General features: G+C 35.8%; 1 protein-coding gene across 1 annotated transcript in view; it reads left to right on the top strand.

Moving 5' to 3' along the window:
* The window catches only part of TTN (titin), a 269,907-nt gene that overhangs the window by 100,798 nt on the left and 155,392 nt on the right, over positions 1-13,717 (top strand). The window contains exons 99-119 of the mRNA XM_045842158.1: positions 17-109; positions 230-515; positions 1,334-1,517; positions 1,720-1,809; positions 1,909-2,176; positions 2,279-2,539; positions 4,535-4,744; positions 4,949-5,026; positions 5,126-5,152; positions 5,559-5,618; positions 5,946-6,029; positions 6,496-6,570; positions 7,565-7,618; positions 8,460-8,855; positions 9,301-9,363; positions 9,751-9,828; positions 9,991-10,068; positions 10,649-10,735; positions 10,963-11,043; positions 12,036-12,119; positions 12,523-12,606. Coding sequence (XP_045698114.1) covers positions 17-109; positions 230-515; positions 1,334-1,517; positions 1,720-1,809; positions 1,909-2,176; positions 2,279-2,539; positions 4,535-4,744; positions 4,949-5,026; positions 5,126-5,152; positions 5,559-5,618; positions 5,946-6,029; positions 6,496-6,570; positions 7,565-7,618; positions 8,460-8,855; positions 9,301-9,363; positions 9,751-9,828; positions 9,991-10,068; positions 10,649-10,735; positions 10,963-11,043; positions 12,036-12,119; positions 12,523-12,606 — 2,721 coding nt within the window. The remainder of the gene's footprint in view (positions 1-16; positions 110-229; positions 516-1,333; positions 1,518-1,719; positions 1,810-1,908; positions 2,177-2,278; positions 2,540-4,534; positions 4,745-4,948; positions 5,027-5,125; positions 5,153-5,558; positions 5,619-5,945; positions 6,030-6,495; positions 6,571-7,564; positions 7,619-8,459; positions 8,856-9,300; positions 9,364-9,750; positions 9,829-9,990; positions 10,069-10,648; positions 10,736-10,962; positions 11,044-12,035; positions 12,120-12,522; positions 12,607-13,717) is intronic.

A 13,717-nucleotide genomic window follows, 5' to 3' on the forward strand; every position in this document is an offset into this window, starting at 1 on the left:
TCAATGTGTTTTTTAGACAAACCAGCTGCTGCCCCAGCAGCTAAGAAAGCCGCGGTAGACGGGAAACTCTTCTTTGTGTCAGAACCTCAGAGTATCAGAGTGGTGGAAAGTAAGTAGTGCATGAAAAATACAGCTTCATCTAACTTATACATTTGACTACTGATTTAATTTTGGGAGAACTGATTTTGGAAAATACATTTTGTATTCATTTATTTTCATTGTTCTTTAGAAACCACTGCAACGTTCATTGCAAAAGTCGGCGGTGATCCACTCCCTAATGTCAAATGGACGAAAGGGAAATGGCGACAGCTGAACCAAGGAGGTCGCATTTCTATCCAACAGAAAGGCGATGAAGCAAAGCTCGAGATTAGAGACACTACAAAAACCGATTCTGGATTATACCGATGTGTCGCATTTAATAAACATGGTGAAATTGAAAGTAATGTTAACCTACAAGTGGATGAAAGGAAGAAACAAGAGAAAATTGAAGGAGATCTTAGAGCAATGCTGAAAAAGTAAGTTCAGTTAAAAAAAAACAACATGTTAATTTTCCACTCACAAAAGGGATCTCTCAAAAGGCATGGGCCATTCCCCTCCAAGATTCGGACTGTGAAAGAACATAAGCACACAGACATTTTCACAGAAAAAGATAAGTAAATACACAAAATTTGAGTGGAAGTTAGTGGCTCATTAAGATCAAATTCTGAAAAATCATGAGAAAGTTTTGAGATTAAGATAAATTTTTACTAAAATTTTAAACAAAAAAATGGCTTTTATAAAAATCTGCATGTGTGTCTAGGTATGAAAGTTTGATTCTATGTATGATTTCTCATGCTCTGAATCATTTCCTAGATCAACTCTTTTAAACATTTTTTATAATTACCAATAATTTTAACACAATTTATGTTTCAACATAATTATTGGATTACTAAATTAATCAACATTTAATTTCATACATCCTCCCCACTATATATGATATTTATCCCTTATTAATGCTTTCTATTACTGTTATTATTTTTCCTTATGATTGTTTCATAAGGTTTTTCAGTTGTAAAGTTTATAAAAATGTTCTATCTTTCCTTTTTAAAATTCTTTGATCAAATTTCTGTACTTTATAACAATGGTCCAATCATAATCCACTCCATCTCCACACTCATATTCTTTATTGTTTCAGTTAACATGATAAAATTAGTATTTCCTCAATAAAGGACAAAGAACTATTACTCTGTGAGAAAAAAAATCTTGTAATGACATTTATAATCATGGAATGATGGTAGACAATTCAAAATAAGTAGAAGACAGGTGATTTATGTTTATTTCTTACTTTACTTAGGGCTCCAGCCTTAAAGAGGGGTTCTGGGGAAGAAGAAGAAATTGATATCATGGAACTTCTCAAAAACGTTGATCCTAAAGAATATGAAAAATATGCTCGCATGTATGGAATCACTGACTTCCGCGGTCTTCTTCAAGCATTTGAACTGCTAAAGCAAAGTCAAGAAGAAGAGACGCATAGATTGGTATGACCTTTTGTATATAGGATCATCTTTAAAAATTCACATTTGAAACTTCTAATATATGCCTTTTAAATTTCCAGAACCCTACAGTTTTATAAGATCATTTAATATAACCTAAGCAGCATTGAGAATGGAAGCTGAATTTAATCATGTATCCCCTAATTCAAATTTTATTTCATATGTAACACCTTTTTTTTCTTCTCAGGAAATTGAGGAAATAGAGAAGTCAGAGAAAGAAGAAAAGGAATTTGAAGAACTTGTATCATTTATTCAGCAAAGGCTGTCACAGACAGAGGTAAAATTAAAGATGCTGATAATAAAGGGAATATATTATTATTACAGGGAACTATAAGGGAAGGAGTGACTAATGCATTTTAATTCTTTATTCTCCTAGCCTGTCACTCTGATCAAGGATATTGAAAATCAGACAGTTTTGAAAGATAATGATGCTGTGTTTGAAATTGACATTAAGATTAATTATCCAGAAATCAAGCTTTCATGGTACAAAGGGACTGTAAAACTGGAACCCAGTGATAAATTTGAAATAAGCATTGATGGTGATCGACATACACTCAGAGTCAAAAACTGCCAACTTAAGGACCAGGGAAATTATAGATTGGTGTGTGGCCCACACATTGCTAGTGCTAAACTAACTGTAATTGGTAAGTAGAGTTTTATTTAAAGAAAAACGTGTGAGATTAGTTGACTGTTGGGCATACCTGCCTATGATGTTAAGCAACCTGTGAACTGTGTCGTACCGACAGAGCCTGCTTGGGAACGGCACCTGCAGGATGTTACTTTGAAAGAAGGCCAGACTTGCACCATGACGTGCCAGTTTTCTGTGCCAAATGTGAAATCTGAATGGTTCAGAAATGGCAGGATCCTTAAACCCCAAGGCAGACATAAAACAGAAGTGGAACACAAAGTCCATAAGCTGACCATTGCAGATGTTCGAGCAGAAGACCAGGGGCAATACACCTGCAAATACGAAGACCTGGAAACTTCAGCAGAGCTCAGGATTGAAGGTGGGTGAAAGACTGGAGCTGGAGTTATCACAGCTTATGTCAATGGCGGGTGGCAGGCAGGACCCCTGCCACCCCACCGCCAAGCCTCTCCCAGAGTGCGGGTGTGTTCTCATTCCCAACACAATTACTCACAGCATTCACTCACATCTCAGAATTCATACATCAAATGGGAAATATTCACATAAGTGCCAATGCCTTTGCACAGTTCTTTTTGACCAGAAGCAGATTTCAATCTAAACAAAGGCATGTCTTTCAAACAGTTATTTCTGTTAAATTCCATAATTTTGCTAAATTCAATAAATCTTTGCAATTCTACTAAATCCCGTAATTTTCACATCTATGATTCTGATTCCCAGAAAGAAATCTTGGAAAGCACCAGATTTCATGGCTGTATATCCAGAAGGTCTTGGCTAGGGATTATTTTGTTTATGGAAATTAATTAGACTCTATCTGTATGAAACTTTATAGATAAAGTTAACAGAATATATGATGTATGATAAACAACTATTTTCAAAAATCACTATTCCATGTGAGGATCATGTTTCAACCTTATGAGTCTGTCGAATAAAGTGAGATTCCAAAGTAAATAAATCCCGAGATTTAGGAGCATAAATATCCATGTCCTGACCCTTTAACTGTGTGCATTCTCTGGTCACCTTTGGAGCATACTGGGCAATGTTCGACTATAATGGTGGCATCCACTTCCAGTCCACTTTTCGGTGCCCATGTATAGTTGCTGACCTATGACGATATGACTTAAACACATAAGCATTGCAACTTCTCTGACCTGCTTTGTAACAAATACCAATGCCTGATTGTAAAGTTCAAAAATTCTGAAACAGTTTTCACTTTAAAGGATCCAGTTGGAACCACTCAGCATTTTAAAAATAATGCATATTTTACTATGATCCTGCTCTCCAGGGGTACATATGGCATCTGAGATGTTCAAGATGCTGTTATACATTGAATTTCGGGCTTCCAAATGAGATTTGGCAGAAGGACCCTCCCATCCAGCCCATTCTCCTACTAAGCACCCACGACACACTCAGTGGCTGGGCTCCTCCATGTGTGCCTGTGGCTGCTTACAAAGCAGGTTTCAGATTCAGAATGGATCTTCTGAAATTTAGGAGCACAGATTTCTTATTGAATTTGAAAGTATTTCACAGAGAAAGTTATACATGTCAAATAATGAGCATTCTAGATCCTGCATAGCAAAATAATTTTATAGAAGAAAGAATTTTAAAGGAGAGTGAATTTTACAGTAAAATTAGGTTATGCCTCCTTTATTTTGAACCTCCCATTTCACTAATATTTTTAAAGTGTGAGTTTACTTTTGGATTATAAGCATGCTTGATGATTGCCTTCATGTAAACATGTGAAGGACTTTCAGGGACTGCTTTATGCTTTTCTACACATATCTTATAGGAATGCAAGTATTGATATAATTGTTTTTGTCTCTGATGCAAAGAAGTGCATTACAGTGATCTCTCACCTATTGAGGGAGTTACGTTCCAGAGACCCTCACGATAGGTGAAAATCTGCGAGTAGCTGTGTTATATTTATTTTATTATTTACATATATTTTAAGGCTTTATAAACCCTTCCCGCACTTCTATAAACCTTTCCCACTCTCTCATTAACCTTTCCCACACTCTTATAAATACTTCATATGCTCTTAAACACTTTCTACAGTCTTAAACCTACATAATTTTAACAACATATAAAGTTCTCTATGGTTACTCACCAGTGAAGTAACAGTCACCCCTCACTACATCGTGGTTCACTTATTGCAGCGTTACCCGCGATACAGTGACGCTGCAATAAGTGAACTGCAATGTAGCGAGGGATGACTGTACCTTCTTACATATTTTCAGCATTTTTCTGCTCTTTTCCAATTGGGTAAAAAGATGGAGACTTTAGATATCTCAGGGAAGAGCAGGGTGAGAGAAATTTCTTCCTGTGTAGTCTAACTGTGACTCTCTTTGTACTCACGCAGCTGAACCAATTCAATTTACCAAGCGCATACAGAACATTGTGGTGAGCGAACACCAGTCTGCCACCTTCGAGTGTGAGGTGTCCTTTGATGATGCCATTGTAACGTGGTACAAAGGACCAACAGAACTGACTGAGAGCCAGAAATACAACTTCAGGAATGATGGTCGCTGCCACTATATGACCATCCACAATGTGACCCCAGATGATGAAGGTAATTTGATTGACAGTGTCCCTATGAATGTGTAATTTAAGCTTTCTCTGTTCTATATGTTTCTACGCTAGTTTATACTTACACTCTGTACTTGTATAAAAGAATAGTATTTTAGGAAAGAGAAGTATGAATAATATACACAATATTTGTATAAAGAAGTGTTATTTACAAATATAACAGAAAATGTTCACTTCTTTTCCTTAGGTGTCTATTCAGTGATTGCCCGACTAGAGCCAAGAGGAGAGGCGAGAAGCACAGCAGAGCTGTACTTAACAACCAAAGGTTAGGACTCAGCACAGTAAACCCACATTGCAGTCTTTGAAACAAAATAGCCTGCTGAGGCAGTTCTAAATATAAAAGTGTCATTTTTTTCTTTTGCAGAAATCAAACTTGAGATGAAGCCTCCTGGTAAGTTTTAGAAAAAATTCAATCCTTGCTTACAATACATTCAGCATAATTTTTGTAAATGAAGAAGCCAAACTCACATGTCTAAAAATAGTGTCTCTTGTTTTCAGTAGAACGTTTTTCAGGAAAATAATACAAATATTAGGCTTTGAGAGTGAGGAAAATTCAGGATAATAAGGTCTTATTCAACCAGTATCTGGGATCATGCTGACCAGCATGGCCATAGAACAAAAATTTTCACAGGGAATAAATTTGCCTGTGTGAATGCATATAAAACCTGCTATACGGTTTGTGTCTATACCTTAGGTTCTGATGCTGGAAATGCCTAATAATCAAACACGTTTCTGCTGTCTAGTAAATACCTGTGTTTTCAGTCCACCTGTGTTCATCATTACATGTCCCTTTTCAGATATCCCTGACTCCAGAGTTCCGATCCCTACCATGCCCATCCGAGCAGTGCCACCAGAAGGTGAGACCCAGGGCCGGAACACCTGGGCTTGGGGCGACAGCACCCACCTCAGAAAATCACCTGTGTGAAACCGGAGTAGAGAGCCAGAACTGATTCTTTCGTGTTGGGTTCTTCGGTGTGCAGTTAAAAAATCAAAGCAAAAGAGTGTGATAGTTATAAATATATGCTGTTTTTACTTTATATGGCTGATGAATTGGTGCTGTAACACTTTTGATGTACAGAAAGCAATTCATGAGACTCTGTTACAATTCACACAAAATAGAAAGCCAAACCACATAACTGATGGTGGCATTTATTTATTTATTTATTTTTTTTTTTTTTTTTCAGAAATCCCCCCTATGGCTGTTCCTCCTGTCCCTCTATTGATACCATCACCTGAAGAAAAGAAGCCACCAGCAAAACGTATTGAAGGTACTGTATGTTCTCTTACCTAAATGTCAAAAATACAGAATTTAACTGTTGCACTTGGGAAATGTTTAATGCAACATATTGGCCCTCTAGTGGTCAACAGGTTGAATTGCCCTTCAAATTGTACATTACTTGATCTAAGTGTAAATGGTGTTCTTCCCCATATGAAACAAAGATGAAAATGTACATTGTTTCTATTTATGATATCACTTAGGTTAATTCTTTATGTTTTAAAAACTTTAAGCAGGCATAAAAATCAGTGAATATGTAAGATCACCCTACATATTCTATCTCCCTTCAAAAAAAAAAAATGTTTCTGCATTCTAGTCCAATATCTTTGAAACAGTTATTTTTCAATAATGGACAGAGGCTCTTGTTAACATCAAAACATATTTTTAAATATCTTAATAAACCTCCTATTTTCCCAAAAACATTTTGGTCATTTACATATAACATTTTATTTTTTCAGTGACCAAAAAAGCTGTAAAGAAAGATACCAAAAAAGTTGTCACCAAGACCAAAGAAGAGGCACCACCACCTAAAGGTATTATAATTAATTAATCAAAATACAGTCTTGCTGCTTTTCTCTTGGTAAAAAATTTGAAACCCCAAATAGGGGAGGGTGGAGGAAGGTAAGAGTTTGAATTCACAAAACGGTACCTCTTCTTGCACTTACTCTCACCCTCTTCTTTGACTCATTCCCCACTTTCTCTTTCTCAATTTTCTTTTTTCTCCCCTCTACCCCTGTGCCTGTGTCTGCCGTGACACCCAATGGCAACACCAGAGAATCCTTGTTATCTCTGGATGGTGATGTAAAGCAGGCATTGCCCTCTGGTCCAACAGCTGGTCTTGGTCAGGTCACACCAGTGAAAGATGAAGGGCTGATGCACATTTCAGCTGGCTGCTCCAGCCCAGCTCAGCGTCCTTCCTGGTTCATCTAAGTAAATACCCACATGTGCAGGGGGAAAATCTTTTTGAAAGAGGATCAGTTCAATTACTTGGATTTTTATTATATCCTGGAATGTTTTTTAGGAAATAGGAGAACTAAATTTAAGCAAATAGGCAAATTTATTTACCTATTTGGGTAAATTTATTTAGTCATTTGACTAAGGTTAGATTACAGCAGCCTCCTAAAAGGAGGAGAATCCAGGAGCATGGGGCACCATTCACAGAGACTTTTCTCTGAGTGGTCATTTGTTAAATATTATAGAATAAAAAAGGCTGAAAAAACATGTGTATTTCCTGAACTTCACAGTTATAGGAAAAAACAAGCATGCACTAATTCTTAACTTTAGATATAGTGAATATTCTCATATTTCATGTTAATTTAAATTATTTTAAATTAACCTAAACTAGAATAAAACTTCAGATTTCCAGCATTCTCATTAATATGATATTGTATAACATTTTTGCTAAGCTAAATTTGAAAATTATGAAAGCATTTGGTATATTAGTAGTATATGAGTAACAAGGGTGAAGATTAGTAAGCATTAAAAATGCATAATCTAAAAATAAACATGTATTTTATGTTTTTAAAGTCCCAGAGGTTGTTGAGAAGCCCCCACCACCTACTGTCTTAATTCCAGCAAAAGGTAAATTTAAAAATTATTGCATAATTTTATCCTATTTACTTCTGAGATTGGCATCTCTGTAATGTATTCTTATGTTTACACATTAGGCTTCCAGCTTATTGTAAAGTTCTAGAGTTTTCTTCACTATATTAAAACTAGCATTAGAAACAGCAGCTACTTCAGATTGCTCCAATCCCAGGAAAGGAAACCTAGGCAGATGTTCATGCAGCCCCAGTGCCATGGACAGAGGCAAAGAACTGGGAAGGGCTAGAAGGGGTGGGGGCGGGCCATCTCTTCTTGTCTTAATTGTAGCTAACACAAACATTTAGGATCATATTAAATGATGTTAGGCTTTAAGTTGTTGTATAAAAGTGACTGATATGGCTACACAATTTTAAATATTTATCAAACTGGGTAAAGAGTCCTATTCAATAGTCAAAATGTAGCTTTAAAATTAGAAATGTTTTTGAAAGTTAGAAATTTAAGTAGAGGATAACTACAGAAACATTAAATATAAATGTCATAAAATGATTAAATATTAAAATATCCAATGGGAAGAAACTAAGAGTTTTATAAACTAGAGCTCCCATAAAACAATAGAAGATGCATCCATTTGATGATATTTACTGACGGTGTTTTGTTCACACTGGGCAAATCTTCAAATTAAGAGTAGAGTGTATCTTGATACTCCTGATAGTATTCCATAGTCAACAAAAGTTTAAATGAAACCCACACAAAGAAAACATGAATTATCAATATGATACCGATGTAATATTTGACTTTCAGTTAGTAAAGTAATTGTATGGCTATAATTGATGTACTAATATTACCGTGTATTTATTTATTTATTTATTTATTTTAGCTCCTGAAATTATGGACGTATCCTCCAAGGCTGAAGAAGTAAAAATAACCACCATAACCAGAAAGAAAGAGGTTCAGAAAGAAAAAGAAGCTGTATACGAGAAAAAGCAAGTCTACGAGAAGAAGAGACTTCTCATAGAACCTTGGGACGAACCTTATGATGAGCTGGAAGTAGAACCATATACAGAGCCACTGGAAGAACCTTATTACGAAGAACCAGATGAAGACTATGAAGAGGTAGAAGCTAAAAGGGAAGTTCATGAGGAATGGGAAGAAGATTTTGAAGAAGGGCAAGAATACTATGAAAGGGAAGAAGGTTATGACGAAGGGGAGGAAGAGTGGGAAGAGACTTACAGAGAAACAGAAGTAATTCAAGTTCAAAAGGAGGTTTATGAAGGTATGTATTAATTAGGTGATTTTTCTCTCTACTTTTGCTCAGTTCAGTATAGCTTCAGTGTTATTAACCTAATTAGTAATGGATACAGATAAAATGATCCTTTCCATTTTTAAGGTTAGAAATCTTTAGAAACAATTTTTTAAAGAATCATTTTCTTCAGTTATTTTCATGTTTTGACATTGTGAGATGTATCAGTTAGTCATATTACCAAGATTAAATTCCAAGTGCTATTTTTTAAGCAGAAATTCAAGTTTTATTTTCACTGCTTTGCCACATCTGTTTGATCCTGCCTTTAAATACAGCATGAGAAATCACATTAACAATGAAGACACAAAATACAATACACCGTTATGTGTTATTTTTAACTTATTTCATTTGTCATTTAAACGACCTATTAGAACTGACCTATTTAAGTACCCCTTCTTATGCTGTGTTTTTGTTAAAGAATCACATGAGAGAAAAATCCCAGAAAAAGTACCTGAAAAGAAAAAAGCACCGCCTCCTAAAGGTATGTAATGAGAACTCTGCGGAGAGATCAGAGCGCCCACATCACTACCATGGCTTGCCTGGCAAACACGTGCACATCACCAGTTCAATCCGATAGGCACAACTTCTTCCCTAAGCTTTACTGGACCCATGAATTTGTTTCTAAGAATATCTAATTCATTTAATGAAAAAATTTAAATGATGGAAAGATTGTTATGGTAAATATAAAATAAAATATAACCAAAATACTCGAAGTACAGAAACTTGTCCTTAAAGTTCAGAGCAGCAAACCAAACTTGTCTCTTTCTAGAAAAAAAAGTACACACACATATATATACATATGTAGAGAGCACAAAACTATTTTAATAGAAGTTCTAAAAGTACTACAATTTCTTTAAAATACTTACAGTTGTAAAGAAGCCCGTAGTTGAAAAAATTGAAAAGACTTCTCGAAGAATGGAGGAAGAAACAGTTCAAGTCACCAAAGGTATTATTTAAAACATTTCTAGTATCATGTACACAAATAACCTGTTTACTGATATATATTCACATTAGTTATTTACATAGTCATCTAAACTAAGATATTTTAAATTTGTGCACAAAGCATTATTCTTCACAATACAAATATACTTGTAACATATTTTTTAAGTACCCGAAGTTTCCAAGAAGATTGTTCCACAAAAACCTTCTCGGACTCCAGTGCAGGAAGAAGTTGTTGAAGTGAAAGGTATATATCTTTATCTTTCGGCTGCAAGTTCTAATCATTTCTTAGTGTTTATGGATATGTGTACATACATTGCTAAACAATTCACAAACCTGAAACCACCAAAATGAAGACAATTTTGTATACATTTTATGTTGAGTCGCACATATATATAAGTTAAGTAAATAATAGCATTATCTTTGTTTCTAATTTTGCTTTGAAATTACATAATTTTAAGGAAGGTTTTATGTTTAATAAATAGTCCTCTAACTTTACTATGCACTGCATTCCATGCATAAAATATTCCCCATCCTTTCATTTATATAAACAGACCCTAACAGATTGAGAAAGCACCACATCACATGTGAAGAAGTTGTGTCTATCTGGTTCCCATTTTATAATGTTTGGTGAAGGCTGCATGAATTGTTCGTCCTTGTAGATCAAATGCGATTTGTTTTCTTGTCAATACTGAATTTGTTCTCAAGCTATCACATTAACCCACTCATTCTCTGTCTAAACATCAAGTATAGTGTACAATCTATGTATTTGATCTGATGTCTTATCATAGAAAAAGAAGTACTAATGTGAAATACTCTCTTTAAAGTACCAGCCGTGCATACAAAGAAGATGGTCATTTCAGAAGAGAAGATGTTCTTTGCTTCCCACACAGAGGAGGAGGTATCAGTAACAGGTATACGGTGAACTGGGATTGGGGGGCTCTGATAGGAGGGCTTCAGATGGATTTCCACCCTCTTCTTGTTTGTGGTAATGTAGGCATCCCCATCTCCTTGTAATTCGCTGTCATCTTTTCATTTCACATTTGTCTCTGTTTTAATTTGTACTTCAATATTCTTCGTAAGTTACAATTACCACCTACAATACGGCATCCCAGTAATTAATGTGTACATTTTTTTCAAGTCCCTGAGGTACAAAAGAAAACTGTCACTGAAGAGAAAATTCATGTTGCTGTTTCCAAAGAGATTGAACCTCCACCAAAAGGTATTAATGATTCATTCCAAGCTTCTAAAGTCTTTGAAAAGTTCCATAGTAACTATCTGCACATGTTGATACAACACATCTGAACATGCTGATTTTGTCGCACAGTCAGTAGACCTCTACCCGCCATGTACAAAAAGCATCACAGGGGGTGGGAAGACCAGGAAAAGGGTGCAGGAGAGAGGAATGGAAGTACTGGAGGCTCTGCTCACTGCTTCAGGGAGTTTACAGTCTCATGCCCAGCTGTTTGGGAATACCACCTTACCAGAGCTGATGGTTAAACTATCAGGAATTTTGCTACCCAGTATTTAATACCTCCTTGATCTAAAGTTAAATTATATAAGCTTACATATTTTTAAAAACTATGGTAATAAATCCTTTACAGTAGGTACTTTCTATTGTACTGCCCTTTACCATTATATGTATTTCTGAGGTTGTTCACATCAGTTGTATCTGTGTGGTGGATACACTAGGTAATAGTGTGCTGCTGCGCATCTCATCCCAACTCCACAACAATGTCTCAGTTGGCAGCCAAGGTGGGAAAATTTACACCACCGTGGATATTGGAATTCAAAACTTGGCAGCAGCTACAAATTAGGTCCCCATCACTCCACCCACCTGCCCCCGCCAAACTATTAAACATTTAGGGTTCTAAAACTATTTAAGATAATCTAATGCAATTGTTCCAATGCAGCTGCTTTATGAAAATTAAGTTTCTAAAACTAGCGTCTGAGGAACAGGTTCTGATACCTCTGAGGAAAGTGTGCCCCTACCTGCTCCCAGGAAAGTGAGGCTTCTGTAGTTCGGGGTGAATAACAGCCACAGCATTTCCTCATTTGTCATCCATGCATTTCCCTTTACCCTTGTTTCAACACAATTTTCTTGAATTTGGTTGGTATAAAATGAAAATGTCTATTCTTAATTCTGAATCTTGCAATAGTATATGCCTTGTCAAAATGCACAATTTCTCAAAATCGGTGCATTTATTTTTAAAGTCCCTAAGCCACCTAAGAAAGCAGTCCCAGAAGAAGTGGTTCCTGCTCCCATTCCTAAAAAGGTGGAGCCCCCACCAGCCAAAGGTAGAATAATACTTTTGAAAAAAATGTCTTAGTGTCTGTCTTCTTGTATCTTTTTCTATGAGATCTGTATATTAACATGAGAGCATCTGTGAAACATCTGTAAAATGTTTAATTCTGTGTATGTTGATCTCACTAATTTGTGGTCAAGTGCTATAAAAGCACCAGTATCATTTTAGACTCCTGACTATGTTAATTTGGTCTTTGTCAGCTACGTGTAATGTATGTGATGTCTCTATGGTATTGATGCATTTGGCATATATTTTCATCACAATTAGAGCCTGTAATATTACTTCCTAAATTCTTACACTCTTACTGAGGATTTATGCTTTAATATAATCTTAAATGTCTCAGAAGGAAACTAGAAATTCTCAACATTTTTTTTTCAAAAATGGTGTCTTTAAAGTTCCTGAAGTTCCCAAAAAACCTGTGCCAGAGGAGAAAAAGCCGGTTCCTGTACCCAAGAAAGAGCCTGCTGCTCCCCCAAAAGGTACACCTGACTGATCATGGGTAACCCTTTGCTCCAAACGCGAGTCCTTTGCTTGATACGGTCTTCATACACACTGTGCTTTCTATCTTATGTCTCTTACCTGCCCCCTGCATTTTTCATTTGTTTGCCAGCTTCAGGGGTCATGCTCTTCACATACATTATTTGAGACATTGAACATTCCAAAGGTACCTCCAAAAAAGTGTTATTTAAAGAAGTAACTACATCAGACTGCTGTCTTAAATTTTTAATATTGTCCCTCTCTTAGAGGAAGAAGAAATGTTTGTAAAACTCATTTTCTCCAGACATATTTCTAGGAAGAAATTTTATTCCTCATATATGTGACTTTTCTTTAAAAAAAAAAACACTTTCATAAGCTTGGATGAGCTACAAAGACTGACAAGTGTAGAGTGTTTGGCAGAACTGAATGTTGACTAAACAAAAAGGTACATGGTACTGCTAGTAACTGGCACTCTTCAGAAAGTCAGTAATGCTGAGTCTTCAACAGCTGGAAATATATTGATTTTTGACATTTAATTTCACCATGTTTCTTGAGAGATTAGTTGAATATCAATATTTGTCATAAATGTTGCAATTATCGAATTAGCTAGTCAGGGGACCTTTCATACAGGTATGTTCAGATTCAAATGTGCTAATCCCTTGCTTTAGTTTTCTGGATTTGGTGTCTGTTTTGTTGATTTGTTTTGTTTTTTGGTTTGGCTTTTGGTGATAAAAGACAATACTTTATGGAGGCAGTGAAGCTATGAGCTGTACATGTCTGGTCGGTTATAGAGAGGTTCAGTAAGAATCCAACATCACCTAATTTAGGGGAGACCAGGCTTACCGCAGTCACACATGGGAAACTGTCTCCTGCCTCGATTTCCGGTGTCTCCATTCTCTTCCTAAATCAAATCTGCTTCTCTCTTTCTCAAACTCTTGGCTCTTCAGAACTCTGGGACTTTTTTTCATCGAGTGATTTTTAAATGAATGATTTCTGATGATCTGATCATTAAAACACAATGATTATATGAGAATAAAATATAACAATTATGATTAGAAAGTGATATTACTAGAATCAATAGTAATTCAAAAGCCACTGATCACTCCTGAAGGA

The sequence above is a fragment of the Phyllostomus hastatus genome, unplaced genomic scaffold, assembly GCF_019186645.2.
Source record: "Phyllostomus hastatus isolate PE091 unplaced genomic scaffold, TTU_PhHast_1.1 phas_contig_1, whole genome shotgun sequence".
NCBI lineage: Eukaryota > Metazoa > Chordata > Mammalia > Chiroptera > Phyllostomidae > Phyllostomus > Phyllostomus hastatus.